The 27755-nt window shown below is 41.7% G+C and overlaps 1 protein-coding gene and 1 pseudogene across 5 annotated transcripts in view; one reads left to right on the forward strand and one right to left on the reverse strand.

Annotated features, from left to right (window-relative positions):
* The window catches only part of DIAPH3 (diaphanous related formin 3), a gene marked incomplete at its 5' end in the record, with an annotated part of 566313 nt that overhangs the window by 30843 nt on the left and 507715 nt on the right, over nt 1-27755 (forward strand). Inside the window, one exon of one of the 4 annotated variants that reach the window (XM_080660806.1) lies at nt 2881-2913. The exons of the other annotated variants lie outside the window; for them this stretch is intronic. Within the exon in view, the coding sequence (XP_080516932.1) occupies nt 2881-2913 (33 nt within the window). The remainder of the gene's footprint in view (nt 1-2880; nt 2914-27755) is intronic. 4 annotated transcript variants of the gene reach the window in all.
* Nucleotides 5062-5919, reverse strand: LOC308243790 (large ribosomal subunit protein uL18-like; annotated as a pseudogene). Its single transcript has one exon. The product of its transcript is annotated as a large ribosomal subunit protein uL18-like (transcript).

Below are 27755 nucleotides of genomic sequence, written 5' to 3' on the forward strand. Positions count from 1 at the left end.
CTCCTCTGGACCATTCCTCCTAGGAACCATCATTAGTAGAAAACATATCTCTATGTGGTACTCCTTACTTTTTAGGGGAGAAAATAGAATTTGTAAGTAGAGAAACACAATGGAAACAGAAGGGTGAGTTTTTGGCTCTAAAATGTTAGGGCTAGGGCAGTGGTTGGCAAACTCATTAGTCAACAGAGCGGCAAACCGTGGCTCTCGCGAGCCACGGTTTGCCGACCACTGGGCTAGGGCAAGAGCCCTAATGTGCTTTCATAACCACACACTAACCAATTACCAGTGGTCCCATGTTCAGAACTGATTACATCCGTTTTATACTATCCCATAAAGCAACACTAGCACCAGGTAATGTAATAAAGGTCACAAAGTCACTTTGTGTGACTGTTTTAATGTCTAAAACTATGCTTTTAACTTGTTTTGGGCAAATAATCACCCTAAAAAGTTGCTATCAAATTGTTACTATTTTAAAAAGTGTTTCTATTTGCTTTCACTTAATAGTCAATTTTGTGTTTCAGTTTTCTCCTTGCTGTGGGTATCAGCAAATGCTACTCCTGAACTGGATTGATGCATGCAGTTGCTATTTTCCCCAACCAGAAGTAAAGAGCATGACTGGTAGCTGTAAAATAGAAACACTTCATTTTCTAAGGATCTTGGTTAGTCAGATATCTAAACAGTACCTCAAGTACCAGTATGAAGGCAATAACTTTTTATAATAAAGTCTTTTCTTCTATGTTTTAGTGAAAGCTTTTTAAAAAAATATTTTTTTATTGATTTTTTAGAGAGAGAGGAAGGGAGAGGGATCGAGAGATAGAAACATAAATGATAGAGAAATGTCATTGATCTGCTGCCTCCTGCATGCCCGCAGGGCATGTGCCCTGACAGGAATCTAAGGGATGACCTATTGGTTCCTGGGTCAGTGCTCAAACCCTGAGCCACCTGCTGGGCTTTTCTTTTTTTAATTAAGGATATATCACCCCTGTAGTTTTGTGGCTACACAAAGCCAAAGCTCCACAGAATTATCTGAGGATTCTATGCCAGTCATCCACTTCCTCCACTGTCTAGAAGTTTATAATTTAAACAGGTTGAACCTTGAATGTAAACTTGATAATAAACTTGAATGAAATATTAACATTCAGACATCCCACAAAGGGTGCCATTTGGTATAACCTTTATATTTTTCACTAAGTATTTAGTGTTTCTCAGGCAACTCAAATTGGGATTTGGGATTTGGGAATATTTCATTTGTGTAATTACATGTTTTTGTTGTGGCATACTATTCTATAGAGGATTTTAGCTTTATACTTTTTTTTTGGCCTTATGTTTTAACCATTAGGCCACCCAGAGTGCTATTGTCAGAAGTCAGCTATGTTCCTTTTGTCAGAGCACCTTGAAATGACCCTTTTCTGGTGCGATGAGAGTCATGATTGGGTGTTACCTCTGGATGGAGAATAAGATATGGTTCGCCAAGTACAATGGGCTGGAAATCTCTCTTGGCAAGAACCACACAGACAGCAGACAGTTAGAGGAAGGGACCCCCACACAGTCTTTCCATGTTCCTTTTTCTGTGGACTTTGGGTAGAATTGGGTTTAATTCTAGTAATGGTTTCTAGGGTGAGACTGGAGCCCTAAGTGTCTCAGAAATTTTAGTCCTGCCCTGGATTACACTCACTCTTAAGGACCTTTGTGCATACTTATTAATTTCAAGGACTAGAGATAGTATTGATTAAAAGCAAATTTTACAGCCCAGAATTAAATACTAACCCCTTTGTTAATCCAGTGTTATTACTACTTTTTTCCTAATTTAACAGGCAGTTCAGTCTGGAACCCAGTGGTGTGGCTAATGGTGAATGGTGTCATTATTTATTTAGCTGCATTCTCTTTGATGTATACAAAGCTCATTCTGGGTCCCTCAAGCTGTTTCCTCTGTACTAGACGAAGGACCATCTTGGTGAAAGACAGAAGAGAATCTGGGATAGTGATTCATACTGTAACAGTTTTTAACCTGGGTCATCATTGATGTAGATTCTTACAAAGTAGTACATCTGATTTCCTACTTAGGAAATGCACTTGATCCATTTTCTGCCCCGTTAATGATCTAATGCCATAATGAGTAAGAGGAAGGAGAATTGGAAATTGATTCTAGCTACTGAGAGACAAAATCTTTCTCGACTCAGGAATTTATAAAACTTAGATTTGTATCTGCCGCACCCCCCCGCCCCCCCAGCCCCACTTGTGAACTCTACTTTGCAGGAAACTAATTTATTCCTTTCCTAAAGTGGCCTTATGTTTGTCTAGCAAGGAAATCATCAAAAGGGTTCTCGAAGAAGCTAACAATGAAATTGGAAGTGCCTACCGTCACCACTAGTGATAAATCAAACTGATGTTAAAGATGCAAATACTTGTTCTAGTATTCTCCTCTTTGTTTCTAGAATTGTTTAAGTTAATTAAGCCAGCAAAGTACTTCATTAACTACTGTGCTGCATGTTAATGGTAGATTTAAAGTTTCACTGTTTTATAATGTGAACAAATTTCTGGAAATTATATTTAAATCTTTATTGTGTTCTAAGTTCATATACTTAATGATAATTAATATTGTTAATGGGGAGAATATATTAATTGTACCACAGTTAGATTTCTAATTTGGTGTATAAATACAAGAAACTTTAGGAAACGTTTGGTACTACCACATTCAGGGCAACTTTTGCCCATGTTCTCAAGAAAGTGTTTAAAACAATATATAATGCATTTTTATTAGACTATCGGGAATTTAATTACATTCAACTTAGCATTGTAGAATTTTAAATGTACTCTATTAACTAAAATTTTAAAAAGCTGTTACAAATTACTGATATGATTGGTTTCTTTCATTTGCAGCATTTAAATATTAGGACATTGACAGATGACATGGTAAGGTTCTTAACGTTTCCTTGTGAATTTTAACTAACTACGTGATGTCGATAGCATGCTGTGCTAACACCTTTGACATTGCTAAAAACTGCATGTTTTGGAAATGTACTTTGTTATGATGCTAAAATAAGAGGCAGAACTGGTAAAATGTATTAAATTGTTGCTTTTAAATAGTAAAAGGGACTAGTTGATATGTTAATTTGTAATTGAACAAGTTTTTTAAACTGTTAGTCAACCTTAAATCATTTAAATCAGCTCTAGTACTTCAAAAAGAAGTAAAAAAAAAAAAGCTAAAGACGGATCTGCTTTTCAGAAACATATAGTTGCTAAATAAAATAGACCAGACTGAATACCATATGTGTAATTTTTAAAAATTTTACTTACAAGAGAACCAAGCAATCTTAGTATATGTTCTGCATGTTGAAAAATAATAGACCTTCTTATAAGTAATTAACATGTCATAGCACCCATGTAGATTCTTGTATATTGGAGGACAAAGCATTTCACTCTACTGACCAAGTTTCGAATTCAAATTTACCTTGTATCAAATATGAAACAGAGTGCTTAAAACATAGTGGGCACTCAGAAATTGTTTAGCATCCCTGGTAATCTAGAGTAACATCTTAGACACTTACCATCTTAGGGTAAGATGGATGTGCAAACATGAATGAGACATACTAAATAGATCTTGACATGCGCACTTAAAAAAATTGAATTAGATTGTTGTGTTTTATTCCTCTGTATTGTATATAAGAAAAGGGTATTTATGTAAACTTTTCAGGATGACATTTATTTCTCATGCAACAGTATTTAGAAAATGGTAGCAATGTGGAGCACTTATGCAGATGATGCATGTAATTTCTCACCCTGCGAGGTTGATATTGTCCTCATTCTTCCACCGAGTGCACTGAGGCTGACAGGTTAAGTTGGTAGCTCTCTCAAGTATGCACAGCTGGCAAGTGGTGCAGCTGTGGCTTGAATCTTGTTCCACACAGTTCCACACCTATACACTTGCTCTGTCGATTTAGTTTTCAAATGGCTTAAGGCCAATAATAAAACCATCTGCAATGTTTATGTTTGAGCTTTTATGAGAATGCTAGAAGCCCGATGCACGAAGATTCGTGCCAGAATGGGCCTTCGTTTCCCTGGCTGCCAGCACCGCGTTTGCTCTGGCCAGAGCCACCTTTCCGCTCCAGCCCAGAGCCGCCTTTCCGCCTTCCCATGCTGCCCAGAGGCCTGGAGCGGCCAGGGGTGGTGCGGAACGCCTGCATCATCACCATGGTGACGACGCAAGTGTCTTGCCCTCCCTCTGGCCACTCGGTGCCTCGTGTATGCAAATTAACCTTCCATCTTTGCTGGGTTAATTTGCATACTCACTTCTGATTGGCTGGTGGGCATCACGAAGGTACGGTCAATTAGCATGTTACTCTTTTATTAGGTAGATACATTAGTATGTTTGTAACAGCCTTATTGAGCTATAATTCACATATCAAATATTCATTCATTTAAAGTGTACATATTTCAGTGTTTTTTTAGTATATCCTCAGAGTTGTGAAACCATCACCACAATCAATTTCAGAACATTTTTATCACCCAAAAAGAAACTTCATACCCTTAAGCAGTCACTCCCTAATCACCTCCAGCTCTCTCACCCATAGGCAATTGCCAGTCTGTTTTCTGTCTATAGATTTGCATCTTCTGGACACTTCATATAAATGGAGTCCTATAATATGTAGTCTTTTGTGTCTGAATTTTTTTACTTAGCATAATGTTTTCAAGGTTCATCCATGTTGAAACATATATCACTACTTCCTTTCTATTGATGAATAGTATTCTACATAATTGTATTTTTGAGGTTTGTTCCTATTTTATGGGCAGTCTATATTTCCCCCCTGTTTTCATCCAGACTATGCCCTTACCTTTCTGATACCTTTGTTCTATGACTCTGTCTGCACAGTGCCAGCCCACAATCTCTAGAAACAGTTGTGTTATGGAGTTGCTTCAACAGGGTACTCTCGAAGCCAATCTTGCTCTGATTGTACATTAATAAATGGGTTCCTCCTCAGTGAAGACTTTTTTTAAAGCTGTTTGTCTAATAAATTTATTGTCTCTCTGAAAAATCTTCATAGAAAATTGTGATTTGGTTTATTAGCTCTCAGCAGATCGTTCCTGAGCTCTGAGGAAGCTTGCTTTCTTCTGAGCTCCCTGATCTTTCTTCTGGGTAAAAGACATTTTGGGACGGTTCCACCTCTTCTTTTTAACTTCTTTCTTAAGCTTCTTCTCATAGACTGGATTCTCTCATATAGCAGCATGAGTTTTCTTATACATCTCCTCCATCATGTCTGGAGTTACGTTGTTCTTTACATATTGAGATAACTGTTTCTTGTAAGCATCTTCATCTTCTTCCATTAGATAACGCATATAATTTGCAACGTTCTGACTCATGATGTGCTTCCAGTATACTTCTGCATTGAATTCCTTGCTTTCTGAATCATAACCAGGGAATCGTTTGGTACTGTGAGGGATAGGTAAGTCTCTATCCACAGCTCCCTTTAGGGCCCCCAAAACTTCATTTCCAGTAGTAGTTCTGGCAAGCCCTACATCCACATAGCAGGTGAAGGCACCAGGTTGACCATTGATACTTTCCATGTTGTATTCATCTCCATTCACCTCCACCTGGCCTTCATAGATCTTGTCCATGCCAAATCTACTGAGAAGCCTGCGGGTCAGCAGCAGGCCAGTACAGTATGCTGCAGTGTAATTTTTCAGGCCAAACCTCACATCATACTTTGGGAGTTCATGAGCATAAGCTGCACAAACTATCATATCTCCTATACGGGCATAAGCAATCTGACAAATGATATTTCTGTTGGTTACGTGAACTATCATCTGGTATTTAGATGTGTTGTATTTATTTTTATCCTGGATTACCAAGCATTTCCAGGCATAGTAATCAGTTTAACCCTCTTGTAGTCTTCTGAATTTCACTTGCTATGACTTGAAGTAGGCCTTTTGACAACTTTCACAAACCCTATCCTGTGGAAGAGAGACCCACAGCCGCGGCTCGCCACAGCCTGTAGACCTAGCCTAACCTCTTCTTTCTTTTCTTTTTTTTTTTTTTCCATTTCTTTTTTTTTAAAATTTCTTTATTGATTAAGGTATTACATATGTGTCCTTATTCCCCCATTACCCCCCAACTCCCATTCATGCCCCCACCCCCTGTTGTTTGTGTCCATTGATTAGGCTTATATGCATGCCTATAAGTCCTTTGGTTGATCTCTCCCCCTTACCCCCACCTTCCCCTACGTTCCCTGAGGTTTGACGTTCTGATTGATGTTTCTCTGTCTCTGGATCTATTTTTGTTCATCAGTTTATGTTGTTCATTATATTCCACAAATGAGTGAGATCATGTGATATTTATCTTTCTCTGACTGGCTTATTTCACTTAGCATAATATTCTCTATCTCCATCCATGTTGTTGCAAATGGTAAGAAATCCTTCTTTTTTACCGCAGCTTAGTATTCCATTGTGTAGATGTACCACAGTTTTCTAATCCACTCATCTGCTGATGGGCACCTAAGCTGTTTCCAAATCTTAGCTATGGTAAATTGTGCAGCTATGAACATAGGGGTGCATATATCCTTTCTGATTCGTGTTTCTAGTTTCTTGGGATATATTCCTAGAAGTGGTATTACTGGGTCAAGTGGGAGTTCCATTTTTAGTTTTTTGAGGAAACGCCATACTGTTCTCCACAGTGGCTGCACCAGTCTGCATTCCCACCAGCAGTGCATGAGGGTTCCTTTTTCTCCGCATCCTCACCAACATGGTGGTTTGTTGATTTGTTGATGATAGCCATTCTGACAGGTGTGAGATGGTACCGCATTGTCATTTTGATTTGCATCTCTCTGATGATTAGTGACTTTGAGCATGTTTTCATATGTTTCTTGGCTTCCCTTCTGTCTTCTTTCAAAAAGTGTCTATTTAGATCAGTTGCCTATTTTTTGATTGGGTTGTTTATCTTCTTTTTGTTAAGCGGCATGAGTTCCCTGTAAAAGTTGGAGATTAAACCCTTATCGTTGATATCATTGGCAAATATGTTCTCCCATGCAGTGGGCTTTCTTGTTATTTTATTGATGGTCTCCTTTGCTGTGCAAAAACTTTTTATTTTGATGTAGTCCCATTTGTTTATTTTCTCTTTAGTTTCCATTGCCCTAGGAGCAGTATCAGTGAAGAAATTGCTTCCGCATATGTCGGAGATTTTTCTGCCTGTGGATTCGTCTAGTATTTTGATGTTTTCCTGTCTTATGTTTAAGTTCTTTATCCATTTTGAGTTTATTTTTGTGTATGGTGTAAGTTGGTGGTCTAATTTCATTTTTTTGCATGTATCTGTCCAATTTTCCCAACACCATTTATTGAAGAAACTGTCTTGACTCCATTGTATGTTCATGCCTCTCAAATATTTTTTTTTTTTAAATAAATCTTTATTCAGATTATTACAATTATTTCTCCTTTTTCCCCCCATAGCTCCCCTCCACCCCTTTCCCACCCCACCTTCTGCCCTTACCTCCCCCCCACTGTCCTCATCCATAGGTGTATGATTTTTGTCCATTCTCTTCATGAACCCCCCCATACCCCTTTCCCCCTGAGAATTATCAGCCCACTCCCTTTCTATGCCCCTGATTCTATTATATTCACCAGATTATTCTGCTCCTCAGGTTTTTAATTCACTTGATTTTTAGGTTGGCTTGTTGATAGATATGTATTTGTTGTTCATGATTTTTTCTCTTTACTTTTTTCTTCTTCCTCTTCTTTAAGAATACCTTTCAGCATTTCATATAGTACTGGTTTGGTGGTGATGAACTCCTTCAGCTTTTTCTTATCTGTGAAGCTCTTTATCTGCCCTTCAATTCTGAATGATAGCTTTGCTGGGTAGAGTAATCTTGGTTGTAGGTTCTTGCTATTCATCACATTGAAAATTTCTTGCCACTCCCGTCTGGCCTGCATAGTTTCTGTTGAGAAGTCAGCTGACAGTCGTATGGGTGCTCCCTTGTAGGTAATTAACTGTTTTTCTCTTGCTGCTTTTAATATTCTCTCTTTGTCTTTTGCTCTTGGCATTTTAATTATGATGTGTCTTGGTGTGGTCCTCTTTGGATTCCTTTTGTTTGGGGTTCTGTGGGCTTCCTGGACTTGTAAGTCTATTTCTTTCACCAGGTGGGGGAAGTTTTCGGTCATTATTTCTTCAAATAGGTTTTCAGTATCTTGCTCTCTCTCTTCTTCTGGCACCCCCATAATTCTGATGTTGGTACGCTTGAAGTTGTCCCAGAGTCTTCTTACATTATCTTCAACTTTTTGGATTTTTTTTTTTGCTTTTTGCTTTTTCGGTTGAGTGTTTTTTGCTTCTTTGTATTTCAATTCTTTGACTTGATTCTTGTGTTCCTCTATTCTGTTTCTGGGTCTCTGTATAATATTTTTTATTTCAGTCAGTGTATGTTTAATTTCTAGTTGGTCCTTTTTCATATCTTCGAGGGTCTCGTTATATTTATCGGCCTTTTCTAGGATATTCTTAAAAAGTCTTATAACGGTGGTTTTGAATTCTATATCCAGTCGTTTGTTTTCCTCCATTTCTTTCGTTTGTGATCTGATTCTTTGACCCCGCATTTTCACTGAATCCCTGAGTTGGTAAGGTAGATATTTGTGCTAGGTTTCCAATATGGCCCAGTGGGTCTGCTTCCCCAGTTAACCTGAGGTGGACACTCTTGGTGCACCCCTTTGTGGACTGTGTGTACAGCCTTGTTGTAATTAAGTCTTTATTGTTGTTGGTATCACTGGGAAGAATTGACCTCCGGGCCAGTTGGCTGTAAGGATCAGCTGTGTCTATGCTGGGAGAAGCCCGGTGCTGGAGACAGCCTTATAGGATTAGACTTGCCAAATTGCAATAGCCTCTGTGCTCAGCTTGGATGGGGTGGAGTCTCAGTCTTGGCTTCCTGTCAGCCCCGCCCCTGCGCGCATGTGCGCTTTCAGTCCTCCGCCTTCCCCAGCTCGAGTCTCCGCCTGAGAGTCCAGACTCCCCCCACAAGAGCGTGGGTCCCCAGGGGCTCGCCTGGAACTGGGGTTCACTGCAGTCAGAACTGGGGCTCGGTGCGGTCAGAATCCTCTGACTCCCCTCCACTAGGGAAAGCCTGTGGCAACCCCCGCAGCCTTTGTGCGCACCGGCGCGGCGCGTGTGCGCACTTTCAGTCCTCCGCCTTCCCCGGCTCCTGAGTCTCCGCCCGAGAGTCCAGACTCCCCCTACAAGAGCGTGGGTCCCCAGGGGCTCGCCTGGAACCGGGGTTCACTGAAGTCAGAACTGGGGCTCAGTCAGGATCCTCTGACTCCCTTTCACTAGGGAAAGCCTATGGCTACCTCCGCAGCCTTTGTGCGCACTGGCCCGTGTGCGCCTTCAGACTTCTGCCTTTCCCAGCTCGCGCTCCGAGGCTTCCTTCCCCCTTCCGCCAGAGGAAGTCAGCCAAGCTCTCAGCCGCCCTTCCTCTCTGCGCGCACAAAGCCCCTTTGCCGTACCTCCAATTCTCTGTGAGCTTTTCTCCTTCCTTCTAGTTGTAGAATTTTCACTCAGCCTGCTTTCCTGTGGTTCTGGATGGTTTCCGTTCTGTCTTTTAGTTGTAGTTTTGAAATTGTTGTTCGAGGCAGCAGTTTAGGTGTTTACCTATGCCGCCATCTTGGTTTCTCTATCGCCTCTCAAATATTAATTGAGCATAGTGATTTCAGTCAATTTCTGGGTTCTCTATTCTATTCCATTGATCTATATGTCTGTTCTTGTGCCAGTACCAGGCTGTTTTGAGAACAGTGACTTTGTAATACAGCTTGATATCTGGTATTGAGATCCCACCTACTTTGTTCTTCTTTCTCAGGATTGCTGTAGCTATTCGGGGTCTTTTTTCATTCCAGATGAATTTTTGGAAAGTTCGTTCTAGGTCTGTGAAACATGCCGTTGGTATTTTAATGGGAAGTGTATTGAATCTATCGATTGCTTTGGGTAGTATGGACATTTTGATGATGTTGATTCTACCAATCCACGAACATGATATGTTCTTCCCTCTGTTTATGTCTCCCTCTATCTCTTTTTTCAGTGTTGTGTAGTTTTCCGCGTATAGGTCTTTTACCTCCTTAGTTAAGTTTATTCCTAGGTATCATAATTTTTTTTTGTGCGATGGTAAATGGGATTGCTTTTTTAGTCTCTCTTTCTGTAAGTTCACTGTTGGTGTATAGAAATGCCATAGATTTCTTGGCGTTAATTTTGTATCTTGCTACCTTGCCAAATTCATTTATTAAGTCTAATTTTTTTGATGGAGTCTTTAGGGTTTTCTATGTACAGTATCATGTCATCTGTAAATAAGGACAGTTTTACTTCTTCTTTTCCAATTTGGATGCCTTTTATTTCTTCTTCTTGTCTGATCGCAGTGGCTAGTACTTCCAGCACTATGTTGAACAGGAACGGCAAGAGTGGGCATCCCTGTCTTGTTCCTGTTCATAGCGAAATGGTTTTAGTTTTTGCCCATTGAGTAAATGTTAGCTGTGGGTTTGTCACATATGGCTTTTATTATGTTGAAGTATGATCCTTGTATTCCCACCTTGCTGAGAGTTTTTATCAGGAAAGGGTGTTGGATTTTATCAAATGCTTTTTCTGCATCAATTGATATGACTGTGATTTTTATCTCTCAATTTGTTTATGTAATGTATCACGTTTATTGTTTTGTGAATATTGTACCATCCTTGCATCCCCGGGATAAATCCTACCTGGTCATGGTGTATGATCTTTCTGATGTACTGCTGGATCCGATTTGCTAGAATTTTGTTGAGGATTTTGGCATCTATATTCATGAGGGATATTGGCCTGTAATTCTCCTTCATTGTGTTGTCTTTATCTGGTTTTGGTATTAGGGTGATGCTGGCTTCATAGAAGGAGCTTGGAAGTGTTCCTTCCTCTTGTATTTTTTGGAATAGTCTGAGGAGGATAGGTTTTAGTTCTTCCTTGAATGTTTGGTAAAACTCCCCTGTGAAGTCATCTGGTCCCGGGCTTTTGTTTGCCGGAAGCTTTTTGATGACTGCTTCAATTTCTTCCATAGTTATCAGCCTATTGAGATTTTTAGAATCTTCCTGAGTAAGTTTTGGAAGGTTGGAAACATTTTTCTAGGAATGTGTCCATTTCCTCTAGGTTGTCTAGTTCGTTAGAATAGAGATGTTCATAGTATTTTTTAATAATCCTTTGTATTTCTGTGGGGTCTGTTATTATTTCTCCTCTTTTATTTCTGATTTTGTTTATTTGGGTCCTCTCTCTTTTCTTATTGGTGAGCCTGGCTAGAGGTTCATCAATCTTGTTTATCCTTTCAAAGAACCAGCTCTTGGTTTCATTCATCTTTTGTATTGTTTTTTTGGTCTCTATGTCATTCATTTCTGCTCTGATTTTTTTTATTTCCTTCCTTCTGGGCTATTTTTGTTGCTCTCTTTCTAATTCTTTGAGTTGTTGAGTTAGATGATTTATTACCATTTTTTTCTTGTTTTTTGAGCTAGGCCTGTAGAGCTATGAACTTCCCTCTCCTCAGGACTGCTTTCATTGTGTCCCATAGCATTTGCATTGTTGAGTTTTTATTGTCGTTAGTATCCAGGATGTTTTTAATTTCTTCTTTGATCTCATTGATAACCCAATCATTGTTTAATAGCCTGTTTTTCAGCTTCCAAGTGTTTGACTTTTTGGGAATGTTTTCATTGTAGTTTATTTCTAATATTATGCCATTGTGGTCTGAGAAAATGCTTGATATGATCTCAATCTTTTTGAATTTTGGGAGACTTTGTTTGTGACCCAATATGTGGTCTATTTTTGAAAATGTCCCATGTGCATTTGAGAAGAATGTATATTCCGTGGCTTTGGGGTAAAATGCTCTGAAGATGTCAATTAGGTCCATCTGATCTAGTGAGTCATTTAGGATTGCTGTTTCTTTGCTGATTTTTTGTCTAGAGGATTTATCCAGTGATGTCAGTTGTGTATTAAAGTCCCCTACTATGATTGTATTGTTGTCCATCTCTCCCTTGATATCTTCCAGGAGTTTATTTTTATGTATTTGGGTGTTCCTGCATTGAGTGCATATATGGTTATCAGAGTTATATCTTCTTGTTGTATCGATCCCTTTATTATTATGAAGTGGCCTTTCTTATCTCTTGTTATGGCCTTTACTTTGAGTTCTATTTTGTCAGATATAAGTACTGCTACCCCAGCTATTTTTTTCATTTCCAATGGCCTGAAAGATGTTTTTCCATCCCTTCACTTTCAGTCTGTATCAGTCCCTTTTTCTGAGGTGGGTCTCTTGTAGACAGCATATATATGGGTCATGTTTTTTTTATCCATTCAGCTACTCGACGTCTTTTGATTGGCGCATTTAGACCATTTACGTTTAAAGTTATTGAAAGGTACTTATTTGTAGCCATTTTTATTTTTTGTGTCTGTGTTCCTTCTTACCTTTTTATTTCTTCTTTTGGCACCAGTCCCTTTAGCATTTCTTGCATTGCTGGCTTGGTAGTGATAAACTCCCTTAGCGTTTTTTTGTCTGTGAAGCTCCTTATTTCCCCTTCAATTTTGAATGATAAGCTTGCTGGATAGAGTATTCTTGGATTCAGTCCCTTGGTTTGCATCACTTTGTAAATTTCCTTCCATTCTTTTCTGGCCTGATGTGTTTCTGTTGAGAAATCATTTGATACTCTAATGGGAGCTCCCTTGTATGTAACTTTCTGTCTCTCTCTTGCAGCCTTTTAAGATTCTCTCTTTGTCCTGAATATTTGCTATCGTAATTATGATGTCTCTTGGTGTGGGTCTTTTCGGGTTTATCCTGTTTGGGACTCTGTGCTTTTGTGACTTTTTTCTTGGCCACATCAGGGATATTTTCTGACATTATTTCTTCAAATAGGTCTTCTAACCCTTGTTCCTCTTCCTGTTGTTTTGGAACCCCTATTATTCGTATGTTGCTTCATTTCATGTTGTCCCAAAGTTCCCTTAGGCTCTCCTCCTGTCTTTTAATTTTTTTTCTCCAGTTGCAATTCATTTTGGCTGTGTTTTGTTTCCCTGTCTTCTAATTTGCTCCTCCACCTCTCGTAGTCTACTGTTGAAACTTTCCATGGTGTTTTTTATTGCAGCTATATCACTCTTCATTTCTTCTTGATTCTTACATACGTTGTTGATTTTTTCATCCATTTCTTCTTGATTCTTACATAAGATGTTGATATTTTTTTTCCATCCGGTTTATGATCTCTATGACCCTTATTCTGCATTCTTTTTCTGACATATTGCATGCCTCTGTTTCACTTAGCTGCTTTTCCAGCGATTCCTCCTTTTCTTTCCTTTGCGGGTATCTTTGTCTACCCATTTTTGGTCTCACTGACTGATCTAGATGTCGAGCTGTGCAGGGCCTGCTCCTTGGGTGGCAGTGGCTTCTCTGGCTGCGGTTGCTCCTCAGGTGGTCACGGTAGCAGCTGCTTCTCAGTTGGCAGCAGCTCCTCTGGGGGGTGGTGTTCGCAGCAGTGGTGTCTCCTCTGGCTTGTGGGGGAGTCTGCTTGTATAGCTGCTTTTCCTTGGATGGGGGTGGGCTGATTATGAGGTTGCTGCTCCTCAGATGGGGACAGGTTGCTTGTGTCTGCTGCTCTTTGGACGGGGGGCCGGCTGCTCACGTGGCTGCTGCTCCTCCGGACAGGGGTGGACTGCTTGCGTGGCTGCTGTTCTTTAGATGGGGGCTGGCTGTGTGCTGCTGCTGTTCCTCAGATGGGACGGGCTACTTGTGATGTCGCCGCTCCTTGGACAGGGTCAGGTTGCTTGCAGGGCTGCTGCTCCTTGTACGGGTGCGGGTTGCTTGTGCTGCTGCTTCTCCTCGGATGGGGGGTGGTCTGCTCCTGCGGCTGCTGCTCCTCGTGTTGGAGTGAGCTGCTCGTGCTTTTGATGCTCCTCGGACAGGGACGGGCCGCTCACCCGGCTCCTTCTCGTTGGGCAGGTGCAGGCTGCGTGTGGGTGCTATTCCTCGGTCCAGTGTGGACTGCACAGGGCTGCTGCTCCTTGGACTTGGGCGGTCTGCTTATGTGGCTGCTGCTCCTCAGATGGGATGAGACTGCTCGTGTGGCTGCTGCTCCTTAGAAGGGGGTGGGCTGCTCACACAGGTGCTGCTCTTCAGATGGGGGCAGGTGGCTCACACAACTGCTGCTTCTTGGATGGGGGCAGGCGGTTCATGTGGCTGCTTCTCCTCGGCAAGGGGTGGTCTACTCAGCTGCTGCTCCTCGGATGGGGGCAGGCTGCTTGCACAGCTGCTCCTTGGGAGGGGACTGGCTGCTTGTGCGGCACAGCTGCTGCTCTTTGGACAGGTTCAGGGTTTGGGCTGTACGCAGCTGCTGCTCCTCTGAGGGGGGCCGGCTGCGTGGGGTTGCCGCTTCTCAGTAGTGGGTGGGCTGCTCAAGCGGCTGCTGCTCCTCGGATGGGGCGAGCTGCTTGCGTGATTGCTGCTCCTCAGTTGGGGGAACTGGCTGCTCACACAGCTGCTGCTCCTTGGACAGGAGCAGGCCACGTGAAGCTGCTGCTCTTAGGCCTGTGGCAGGTTGCTCGCGGGGCTGCTGTTCCTTGGACAGGAACGGGCTGCTCATGTGTCTGCTGTTGATGTGGTTGCAGTGCCCTGGGCTAAAGCGTTGGGCCGGTCAGAGGGGAGCCTGCTTCCCAACTCACAGGAGCCTGTGCCTGGGGTGGCTGGAGCCTTGTTGACCGTGGGATCACAGCCTAGGTAGCAGGTCCCTGGGAGGGGTGGCTGTAGAGTCCCAGGTGTTATCTGAGGGCACTCTTGGTGGAGTTGAGGCTGGGCACCCAGTTACAGCAGCTCTCCCCTTCAAAAAGGTGAAGCCTCTGAGGACAAGCTGGCCTCCTGGTACTGTTTGCAATGGTAGCAGAAGCTGCCTAGTTAGGCGAGCCTGATTAGCCTGTTCCTGAAGGTCCTGTGGGATCTAACTGTGCCACACACACACACACACACACACACACACAGACACCCCACCTGACCACACACTCCTCTTTTACTCCCTCACTCACTCATGCTCTTTCCCTCACTGCCGCATTCTTCCTCCCTCTCTGGTTGGGTCTGGGGTGTTATTGACCTGTTCATGGATGGAGTTTCCTCTCCAGGTGTCTGGTTATGTGGCTTGCTCACAAGCCCCTTGCTAAGACAGGATACTAAGCACAGAGGGTACTAAGCACAAATGTACTCATGACACCAATAACCCCAATATAAGTGACCACCTGAGCAAAGAGAGTTAGGGCAGAGAAAAGAGAGCACAAATGGTATCGAAGAGAGAGAATAAGATTAGGGATAAAAGATAAAGGAATAAAAAGAAGAATATATATATGTATGTGGGGGTAAGACACCAAACCAATAGATAAACCAAAAAAAAAAAAAAAAAAAAAAATACAAACACCACACACCCAGCAAAGAGGATTGGGGCAGTATCTGTAGAGGCTGAGCTTATATAGTGAAAATAAGATTAAGAGTTGGATGAATATGGGGAGGACCTCAACTTAGTATTGAGGAAGTAGAAAGGGAATAAGTGGATGAGAAGAATGAGAATGAGAAGAAAAAAAATAATAAATTTACAAAAAAATAAAAAAATTGATTTCAAAAATGGTATAAAAATTAAAAATAGCAAATAAAAAATAGTGATGGAAAAATAATGTGAAAAGAAATAGAAAATAAAGCAACAAACAAAAACAGGAAAACATAGAAGAAAAGAAGAAAAAAAAAGGGATAATAAAAAAAAATAAAAGTGAAAAAAGTGAAGTGTCGTTCCTTAGGCTGGCTTATGATTCCACTTGTCTGTACTGTACTGTTTCTCAGTTTCCGGTTGCTGGGGCTAAAGTTTCTCTTTAGGCCAGTTCCTATCACCTCAGGGAGTATTTGGATTCCTTTGTATTATACAAGGTGGGATCTGGGTGTGACTATATTGGTTGCCTGGAGACTGGAGGGAGGGGCTATCTCTCAGGAGAAAATGGCAATTCAGGTATGACTCAGCACCAGACTCGCTACCACCTCTCCTGGACCGCCGCCTACTCTCTCCAGATTCCACAACTCCACACCTTCTCCCGCACCTCAGCCACGGGTAAGTGTCTGTATCCGAAAGGTGCTACGAACTAGGTTCAGTGGAGAAAGGCACAGGCCCCAGCGGGAGGAGGGCCTGCATCCCTGCAGGCTCCTCTCTTGCCGGCACTGTGTGGTCTGGCCAGCCCTTCAGGGGCTCAGATCAAAAATCCAGACTCCAAGGTCCAAAATCCCTTACCTCCCGCAGTTCTGTGGATCCTTTTTTCACAGTCATACGCTTTGCCTTTCCCCAGGGACGAGGCTTGGCTCCCTGAAGTTTCTCCCTGACCCTCTGGGCACAGATGTCCGGCGGACTCTCTTGCCTAGATCCTTGATTTCACCTTTATCCAGGGGACCTCTGCCCTTCCTGGCTGCAAACTGTCTCACCAGCTGCATCTCCTTCCCCAATTCAGGCTGAATTCCACTCGTTTTTGCTGCTCACTCTATTTGCTCCGGGGACAAGGCTCAGGACTCATTCGTCTATTCCGCCGCCTTTTTGTCTTTTCCTCTTCTTTCTTTTTTTAAATCTTCACCCAAGGATATTTTTTCCATTGATTTCTAGAGTGAGTATAAGGGAGGGTGAGGGAGGGAGAGAGGGAGAGAGAGGGAGAGAGGGAGGGAGAGGGGGAGAGAGAAGGGGAGAGAGAAGGGGAGAGAGAGGAGGAGATAGAGGGGGAGAGAGAGAGAGAAACATCAGCACGAGCGAGATACATCGAATCTACAACCATGGTACGTGCCCTTGACCAGGAATTGAACATGTGACTCTTTGGGCCAGAGGTTGATGTTCTAACCACTGAGCAAGATTTTTTCTTTTCTTTATTTTTTATATATTTTTATTGATTTCAGAGGAAAGAAGAGGAAGAGAGAGATAGAAACATCAGCGATGAGAGAGATTCATTGATCAGCTGCCTCCTGCTCGCCCCAAACTGAGGATTGAGCCCGAAACCTAGGCATATGCCCTGACCAGCAATCAAACCATGACCTCCTGGTTCATAGGTTGATACTCAACCACTGAGTCACACAAGCCAGGTGGCAAGACTTTCTTAATCTTAAGAAAGTACATCATTTAGTATCTGTCTTTCTCATTAGTTTACATCTTTTGGAGATGAAGACAATGTGTTATTAATATTTCCAGGTATTATAGATGCCAAAATCCTCAACATAATTCTAGCTAATAGGATCCAACAGTACATCAGAAAGATCATACACCATGACAAAGCAGGATTTATTCCAGGGATGCAAGGATGGTACAATATCTGCAAATCAATAAACGTGATAAATCACATAAACAAATTGAGGGATAAAAATCACATAGTCATATCAATTGATGCAGAAAAAGCATTTGACAAAATCCAACACCCTTTCTTGATAAAAACTCTCAGCAAGGTGGGAATAGAAGGATCATACCTCAACATAATAAAAGCCGACATCACACTCATTGGATAAAAACTAAAACCATTTCCCCTAAGAACAGGAACAAGACAGGGATGCCCACTCTCACCACGCCTGTTTGAGATAGTACTGGAAGTACTAGCCATTGTGATCAGACAAGAAGATGAAATAAAAAGCATCCAAATTGGAAAAGAAGAAGTGAACCTGTCCTTATTCGCAGATGACATGATATTGTACATAGAAAACCATAAAGACTCCATCAAAAAATTATTAGACTTAATAAATGAATTTGGCAATGTAGCAGGATACAAATTTAATGCCAAGAAATCTATGGCATTTCTATACACCAATAGTGAACTTACAGAAAGAGAGACTAAAAAAGCAATCCCATTTGCCATCACACCAAAAAAATTAAGATACCTAGGAATAAACTTAACTAAGGAGGTAAAAGACCTATATGCGAGAAAACAGCAGGACACTGAAAAAAGAGATAGAGGGAGACATAAACAGAGGGAAGAACATACTGTGTTCATGGATTGGTAGAATCAACATTATCAAAATGTCCATACTACCCAAAGCAATCTATAGATTCAATGCACTCCCCATTAAAATACCAACGGCATATTTCACAGACCTAGGACGAACTCTCCAAAAATTCATCTGGAATAAAAAACGACCCTGAATAGCTGCAGCAATCCTGAGAAAGATGAACAAAATAGGTGGGATCTCAATACCAGATATCAAGCTGTATTACAAAGCCACTGTTCTCAAAACAGCCTGGTACTGGCACAAGAACAGACATATAGATCAATGGAATAGAATAGAGAACCTAGAAATCGACCCAAACCACTATGATCAATTAATATCAACAAAGGAGGCATGAACATACAATGGAGTCAAGACAGTCTCTTCAATAAATGGTGTTGGGAAAATTGGACAGATACATGAAAAAAAAAAAATGAAACTAGACCACCAACTTACACCATACACAAAAATAAACTCAAAATGGATAAAGGACTTAAACATAAGACGGGAAACCATAAATATACTAGAGGAATCCACAGGAACAAAATCTCAGACATATGCCGAAGCAATTACTTCAATGATACTGCTCCTAGGGCAATGGAAACTAAAGAGGAAATAAACAAATGGGACTACATCAAAATAAAAAGCTTCTGCACAGCAAAAGAAACCATCCACAAAATAGCAAGAAAGCCCACTGCATGGGAGAACATATTTGCCAGTGATATCACCGATAAGGTTTAATCTCCAACATTTACAGGGAACTCATACAACTTAACAAAAGGAAGATAAACAATCCAATCAAAAAATGGGCAACAGACCCAAATAGAAACTTTTCGAAAGAAGACAGAAGGAAGGCCAAGAAACTTATGAAAACATGCTCAAAGTCACTAATCATCAGCGAGATGCAAATCAAAATGACAATGCGGTACCATCTCACACCTGTCAGAATGGCTATCATCAACAAATCAACAAACCACCAGTGTTGGTGAGGATGCGGAAAAAAGGAACCCTCGTGCACTGCTCGTGGGAATGCAGACTGGTGCAGCCACTGTGGAGAACAGTATGGCGTTTCCTCATAAAACTAAAAATGGAACTCCCATTTGACCCAGTAATCACACTTCTAGGAATATATCCCAAGAAGCTAGAAATACGAATCAGAAAGGATATGTGCACCCCTATGTTCATAGCTGCACAATTTACCATAGCTAAGATTTGGAAACAGCCTAGGTGCCCATCAGCAGATGAGTGGATTAGAAAACTGGTACATCTACACAATGGAATACTATGCTGCTGTAAAAAAGAAGGAATCCCTACCATTTGCAACAGCATGGATGGTAATGGAGAGCATTATGCTAAGTGAAATAAGCCAGTCAGAGAAAGATAAATATCACAAGATTTCACTCATCTATGGAAAATAATGAACAACATAAACTGATGAACAAAAACAGATCCAGAGACAGAGAAGCATCCATCAGACTGTCAAACCTCAGATGGAAGGTAGGGGAGGGTGGGGGTAAGGGGAAAAGATCAACCAAAGGATTTGTATGCATGCATATAAGCCTAATCAATGGACACAGACAACAAGGGGATGAGGGCACGAGTGGGTGGGGGGGCGGGTTGGGAAAGTAATAGGGGGATGAGGACACATGTGTAATACCTTAATCAATAAAGAAATTAAGAAAATATATTTCCAGGTATGTTATCTGGCATATGGCATATTTTCGTAAGTCCTTTTTTGGATTGAAAAAATGAGTCACTGTTTTGATAACCTGTGTGGTAGTGTGGTTTCCTTGGATCTGTGCCAGATTTGTCCAGGTCAGGCTTCCCAGATATGGAGTCTTGCTTTTGCCCTGGGGAGAGAACCTTTCACAAGGGACGACTGTCTGTCTTTCTGACCACCTGCCTGGGTCACTGACTTGTTACCTTGCCCCTGCCTTCACCTTAGATGTACACATGACCATCTCTCCTGGATTGCTCGTTGACCTCCTTCACATGGACTCACTGGCTGAACTGCTGTCTCCCCAGCTCTCCCTGTTTTCTTCTGACCTTGTGCGTTAGCCTGGCTCTTGAGTCTAGGAAAGGATGGGCAGATAGTCTAGTGTGGGCGTTGGATTCATTGTTGTGGAGCTTAGAGAATAAGTATGACTATGCTTAACAGGAAACACTGGTAGTACGGTTTTTCTAACTCACTATTGATTGATGCAGTGCGGATGGAAAGAGCATTGGGTTTGGAATCAAAAGACCCTAATTGAAAGACAATTTCACCACTTCTTAGCTCTGTGACCTTGATAAATCAATTATGTGTTTGCTTATTTGTAAAGAAGGACTAATTATACCTTCTCCTCATAGGGTTTTGGTGTGTTTCACATAAGCCCAAGTAGGTTGAACTATTGCTTTTAGTTCTGTGCTTTTTTAACCCCTTTAAAAAATATTTCCTGATGGATAGAGAGGTGTGGTGTGTCGTATTTGCTATTGAGGCTTACAGGATATGTGTATACGAGGCATGTGGCCTGGCAGCCGAGAGTTTGACATGCTTGAAGATCAATGCAGAGCTGTGAGGAGGGCCAGATAGCTAGATATTTTGAGGGCTCTTTAAACTATTTCTGGTGAGTTAGATTCAGGAAAGCTTTTGCCATTGATTAATGCTTTGATGTATGCTAGCATGATGTTTTCTAATTAAAGGTTGCCACCTCCACAGCATACATGTTGCACATGTGCTTTTAATTTAGAACTTCTTAGTGTGGATAGCCTTCTTGGATAGAATTTGAGAGAAGGAATTTAAGAGTGGTGCCTGCTGTAGTCATGTGTTGAATAACAGGGTTTTAGAAACACTAAATAGAAACATCCTGGGAAGCATTAATGTTAAAAACCCATTTCTTTCAGTTGCTTCATTAAAGGCCTGCAAAAGTACTTCACCTACTAAGCTTATTTCTTGAGTTACTATCAGAATTTAATTTCACAGGACACTGTTTTGTTTAAAGAATGAAGTAGTACTCTAACATTCAGTTCCCAAGGTAGAGTTTTAAACAGTGTTCATTCTATGCTATCTGAGCATTCACTATGTTTAAAGTGCAGTGCATGGTGCAGAGGTAATATAAAGGTGAAAAAAATCATTGTGTTTACCACCCTCCATTGTTATAGTTGGGTTGAAAAGAAATCTTTCCTTGTAGAGACAAAAAGGAAGGAGGACAGTGAGGGGAGACAGTTTTTAAAAGGTAAACTCGGAGAAACTGAATGTGGATATCACAGTGCTGACTTCTCCATCTCTGTGTGCACTGAGTGTTTTAGGAGTTGTTTACCATGCTTTTTTCTTCCCTGTCCTTCACAATCATTTGTCGGAAGTACAGTGTTCCTACTGATAATCTCTTATTTTTTTCCCATGGACTTCAGCATTGCTATTGTAATCCCTTGTTTTACTTGCCAGCAGTGGTTTTCAAACTTTGATGAGGCCCCATAATAAGGAATACATTTTATTTTGTAGCCCGGTACACACACACACACACACACACACACACACACACACATTCTCTCTCAGTTGAAACATGTTTTAAGAAACAGTATTTAACATTTGTAAGCATAATAAACTGGGATCCTTTCCTTTCTGATCTTTTCCATTCCACTAAAAACCCAGGACAACCAAAAAAGTGATCCAATCCTGTCCATTAATTTCATGACCACATGGTTCACAACTATAGCTAGAAAATCAGACGTTGTCCTATATAGCGACTAGAGGAAGTTCTGAGATCTTGGTCATTTGTCTTTCATGGAATTTTTCACATCTGTGTTGTTGAATTATAAGTTGTTTGTAACATTTTTTTTTTTTATCCTTTAAGTGTAGGATCTGTGTTGATCTCCGATTCTAATTCTGATATTGATAATTTGTGCCTTCTGTTTTCTCCCCCTGATTAGTATGATTCAGAAGGGGTGGGGAACCTTTTTTTCTGCCCCAGGCCATTTGGATATTTATAACATCATTCTTGGGCCATACAAAATTATCAACTTAAAAATTAGCATGCCATATTTGGTCAAACATTTAATTCACTCACACCAGTGCCTTGGCAGGGCCAGAGCAAATGAAGGCCTGTGGGCCGGATGTTTTCCCTCCCTGAATTAGAGGTTTGTTAATTTTATTGATCTTTTGAAAGTACCAGCTTTGGTTTCAGAAATTTTCTGTATAGTGCTTTTATTTTATGTTTACTATTACCTTCCTCTTCTTTATTCTGTTTCTGGTTTCTTAAGATGGAAACTTAAATAATTGATTTGAGACTCCTGTTTTCTTGTTCTTTTTTAGAGTCTTGTTTTTTTTTTTTTTTTTTTTTTTTTTTATATTTTATTGGTATTTTACAGAGAGGAAGGGAGAGGGACAGAGAGCCAGAAACATCGATGAGAGAGAAACATCGATCAGCTGCCCCCTGCACACCTCCCACCGGGGATGTGCCCGCAACCAAGGCACATGCCCTTGACCGGAATCGAACCCAAGACCCCCCAGTCCGCAGGCCGACGCTCTATCCACCGAGCCAAACCGGTTTCGGCGAGTCTTGTTTTTTGATACAGGAATTTTATGCTCTAAATTTTTCTCAGAGAGCCTACTGCATCATTTTCTGAATATTCAAAATACTTTCTGATTTCCTGTGGATATTTTTTTCCCTTGACCCATTGGTTATTTAGGTATACGTTGTTTAATTTTCAAGTATTTGAGGAGTTTTCTGATATCTTTCTGTTACTGATTTGTAATTTAATACCCTTGGCAAGAGATCATAGTTTGTGTGATTTCATTCCTTTTCAATTTTGAATCTTGCCTTCTGTCTGAGAATGTGGTCTATCTTGGTGAATATTCCATGTGCACTGTGTTTGTTAAAACTGATCTATCAATAGTAAGTAGGTCAAATTGGTTGGTAGTGTTGTTCACATCTTATATATTTTTGATTTTCTGCCTGCATGTTCTGACAATTATTGAAAGGGAAGTGTTGAAGTCTCCAAATATAATTTAGGATTTTAAAATTATCTTTTCTACTCAGCTTTTTTGCATCATTTTCTTGAAGTATTCCAGTAAAGTGATTATACATTTAGGACTGTTATGAATCCTTTATTAGTATGAAACTAGAGGCCCAGTCCATGAAATTTGTGCACGGGTAGGGTCCGTAGGCCTGGCCGGTGATTAGGGCTGATCGGGGCCTTTCTTCCCCTGGCTTCCAGCTGCCGGCCAGGTCCTTCCTTTGTTTTGTGCCGCCCCCTGGTGGTCAGTGCATGTCATAGCGAGTGGCCGAACTCTTGGTCAGTTGAATTCCCTAGGGGACAATTTGCATATTAGCCTTTTATTATATAGGACTAGGGGCCCAGTGCACGAAATTTGTGCACTGTGGGGGAGGGTCCCTCAGCCCAGCCTGCCCCCTCTCACATACTGGGAGCCCTCAGGGGAAGTCCTACTGAGGTGACTGGGCTGATCAGGGGAAGGCACCAGCCCCATCACCCCGCTGCTGCAGCCACTGCCAGTCACCGCAGCCACCAAGGTGTTTTCATCAACACGGACTCCTGTCCCTTCACCATGAAAAAATGACAACTTTCTTTAGGCATTTTCAAGATGCGTCTTTCATAGGATATGACATTTCTTTCTTTCTTTTTTATTTTTATCCTCACCTGAGGATATGTTTCCATTGATTTTTAGAGAATGTGGAAGAGAAAGGGAAAGACAGAGAGAAACATCAAAGTGATAGGAACACTTTGATTGGTTGCCTCCTGCATGAGCCCTGACCTGGGCCCCAGCCAGGGAGTAGCCTGCCCTTGATCAGAATCGAACCGGACCCTGCGGTCGGCAAGCCTAGGCATTATCCACTGAGCCAAACTGGCTAGGGCAGGATATGACATTTCTTAGCCCTCCAGCAGTGGACCTTCCTTTTTTTCTCCAGGATGTGGTGGAAAAACCCTAGATCACCTTTTTGGATTCTTATACCCATGTTACTAAGACTATTACCAGTGGCAAACAGGGAGCTTAGGCAATGAGCAGTCAGAAAAGGTATTTCCTCTGTAGTTGACACCAATCGCCTCCGATCTCTGGCTCCGCCCCTGCCAAGGCCTAAAGCCTCCTGGCCTGGGCTGGGGCCCCCCAGCTCCCTGTGATCACCGGCTCCACCCCTGCCAGGGCCTAAAGACTCGGGGCCTGGGCAGGGGCCCTCCAGCTCCCTCCGATCGCCCCGCTCTGCCCCTGCCCAGGTCCCAAGCCTCTGGCCGGGTCTTGGGGCCTGGACAGGGGACCCCCAGCTCCCTCTGATCGCTGGGCTCTGCCCCTGCCCAGGTCCCAAGCCTCTGGCCGGGGTTTGGGGCCTGGGCAGGGGACCCCCAGCTCCCTCTGACCACCCGATCACCCGGCTCCACCCCTGCCCAGGAGCCCCCTGGCTCAGGCCCTTCCCAGGTTGCTCAGGACCCACAGGGGCCTACCTCGGAGTGACCTGGGTGCTGAGAAGTTTCCCGGGACCCAGGCTGCTGGGAGCCTACCTATGCAAATTAACCTCCATCTTTGTTGGGTTAATTTGCATACTCACTCTGATTGGTTGTGGGCGTAGTGGAGGTACAGTCAGTTTACATGTTTGTCTATTATTAGGTATGATGACTGTGTTTCTCCTGTGATATTTATTGATTTCTAGTCTTTGGAAATTTACTGGATTCTCTTTTCAGTTTGATCCAGTTGTCTTCTTCCTGTTTGAAAAATGAAGATTTCTTGGCTCTGCTATACTAGACTATTGGTTTCATATCCCTCTGACATTTCCTTTTTCTCTGTGTGTTTTTCCTTTGCTTATCAAACTATTGTGATTTCTCTGGTTTCTTTCCTAAAGCCACTGCTCTCCTCTGTATATAATCACCTTTGTCTAAACTCTGTCTGTGACCTTTTTCTCAAGTTGAGATATCAGTGTATTAGCCTCTGAATACCTTCATATAGATGTCTACTCTATACTTGAAATTTTACATGCCCCAAATTAAACCCTTCACTTTTTTCGTTTTTATTCCTATATTCTCTTATAAGGTAGCTTCACCCTTCTAATAGCTTCACCCTTCTAATATTTCTTTCTAATCATTTATTGAATATTTTCTTCTCTGAACTCCTTCTTTTAGAGCACCAGTTCTTTTATTATCTCTTGTCAGGACTCACAACTTCCTATTGCTCTCTATAAACCAACCTCCTGCACAGCAAACAGAGTGACCTGTCTAAATTGCATTTCTCACCATATTTTACCCTATTTGAAACTGCTTAATTGAACCCGTTATGTGTAGATAAAGCCCAAGCTCTTTAACATGGCATTTAAGGCCTCTATGGTAGGAGCCTGCTTCTCTGATTTGATATACATTTCTTAGTCAACATGCAGGAAACTTCCAGGGAATAGAAAGATGTGTAAGTTGTTAGAGAATTTACTTAGAGAATGTGAAAACATAGCTTTGGAGGAAGATGTGTGAAGTGGTAGTAAGGATCATGTAATTGTTAGCTGTGTGCTAAGTACAATTCCGAATATTAGCATTATAAGCACATTTAATTGTTTGAGCAAGCTTCTGAGTAGGCATCATTACTCCCATTAAAAAATATATTTTTTAAAATATATTTTTTTCATTGATTTCAGAGAGATAGAAACATAAATAATGAGAGCGAATCATTGATCAGCAGCCTCCTGCACTCCCCTCCCCCCACACACACTGGGAATTGAGCCTACAACCTGGGCATGTGCCCTAACGGGAAATCAAACCGTGACCTCCTGTTCATAGGTCGACCTCCTGGTTCATAGGTCAACCCTCAGCCACTGAGCCATGCTATCTGGGCATTATTCCTATTTTTAAATATGGAAAAACTGAGGCAAGAGAGAGGTTAAGTAACTTGTTTAAAGTCATGGGGCAGTCAGGGAACTCTGGCAGACTGACCCCAGAGAATACGATCTTTAACAAGCGAGTTATACTGCCACCTGAGTGCTGTCCCTTTCTCCACCAAGAGTGCCAGTGTAAAATCTCAGTGTATGTCTCATTATTTTCTCTTTTTTCCTTAAAGCCATCTATCTGAGACGTCTGACCTTTAAACTGACAAGGAAAATTTATATCAGAGCCATTGGTCTTTCTTTTTTTTTTTTTTTAAAGGTATTTTTATTGATTTCAGAGAGGAAGGGAGAGGGAGAGAGAGAGAGAAACATCAATGATGAGAGAGAATCATTGATTGGCTGCATCCTGCACACCCCACACTGGGGATGAGCCCGCAACTTGGGCATGTGCCCTGACTAGGAATTGAACCGTGACCTCCTGGTTTATGGGTCAATGCTCAACTGCTGAGCCATGCCAGTTGGGCCAGAGCCGTTGGTCTTAATCCTGAGAGAATTATAATTGTAAACATATTGTATCTACAAAATTATAAACATATTGTATCTAAAAAGTTTTCTGTGATAAGCTATGAACTAAGGAATGAATTATTTTGAATATTTCTAGTGAATAAAACTGAGAAAGGTTTATGCCAAAGGAATAGTGATGTATGTGATGGCAACAGGTAAAGATATGAGATTATTTAAATTGTAAGGACATAGAAAGACTGGCTGGAAACCACTTATAGATCTCACAACTACGATCTGCTTCCAGATAAGCGTACAGGCTTTCCTGGTTCCCCTTAAAGTTCCCCATGGGGATTGGGGTCCCAGAGCCACTGAGGGTGTCACCCGGTCTGGGCGTGGGTTCTGGTGAGTGCTTTCAGCACTTTTTACCATTCTCTATGGGCCTCTTGACTCACTCAGTATAACTAACGGTTAGTTATACTAACCGCTACCAGAAAACTTCAGCACGCTCCTGAGTGTTCTCTGTGAGGCTGGTTCACTCAAAGAGGAGTTCTCCAAATGAATAAGCCTACCAGTACTGCTTTTGTCTGCTGGCAGACTATTCCTTTACCTAGATGTGATATGTTTTATAGGATATACTAGTATACTAAATCATACATCATATGTATAAAAAGAAAATAAAATTATTTTAATGAAAGAAAATAGTGATTTTGATTATATGAGCATGTACCTCACTTCCAAGTTAGTTAATAAAACAAAATCATTAGCTTTAAAAATGAGCTCAACTTAAAAGAATTATTTAAAACTAGAGGCCCTGTGTACAAAAATTCATGCACTGCGGGGGGATAGAGGGGGAAGTCCCTCAGCCCGGCCTGCCCCTTCTCACAGTCCGGGAGCCCTCAGGGGATGTCCTCCTGATGGCTTAGGCCTGCTCCCCATGGGCTGATCAGGGAAAGGCACCGCCTCCATCACCCTGCTGCTGCTGCTGCTGCTGCTGCCACTGCCAGCCATGGTGGTTGTGAGGCCTGAGCCCTGGGCCTCGAGCCGCTGGGGCTCACAGCTGCCGGGGCTCACAGCTGCCTGAGCCCACGGCTGCCGTGAGCCCCAGGCCTCGCAGCTGCTGTGGCTTTGTCTGGATGGACGTCCGTATGGATGTCTGGAAGACGTCTGCCCTAATTAGCATATTACCCTTTTATTAGTGTAGATAATTTCTTATTGGCCTAGTAGGATATAAAGCTTTTATTTTGCATTTTTTATGAACTTACTATATTTTTCTTGGTAAATTAAAAACAATGATACTATTTTCCACAATTTTTCTATAAAACTCTAAACTCAAAATATACTCTTTCTTGTGTGTAAAATAGAAATACCAGTATGGACTGAGGCAATGAAATATATGTGGTAAAATATACCAAAACAAATTTTATAAAGTTTAAACTATTCACTAAGTCAGGTGGGCCTTTCTGAGCCCATTACTATGAGTTAA

The sequence above is a fragment of the Plecotus auritus genome (assembly GCF_963455305.1).
Source record: "Plecotus auritus genome assembly, chromosome: 3".
NCBI classification, from domain to species: Eukaryota; Metazoa; Chordata; class Mammalia; order Chiroptera; family Vespertilionidae; genus Plecotus; species Plecotus auritus.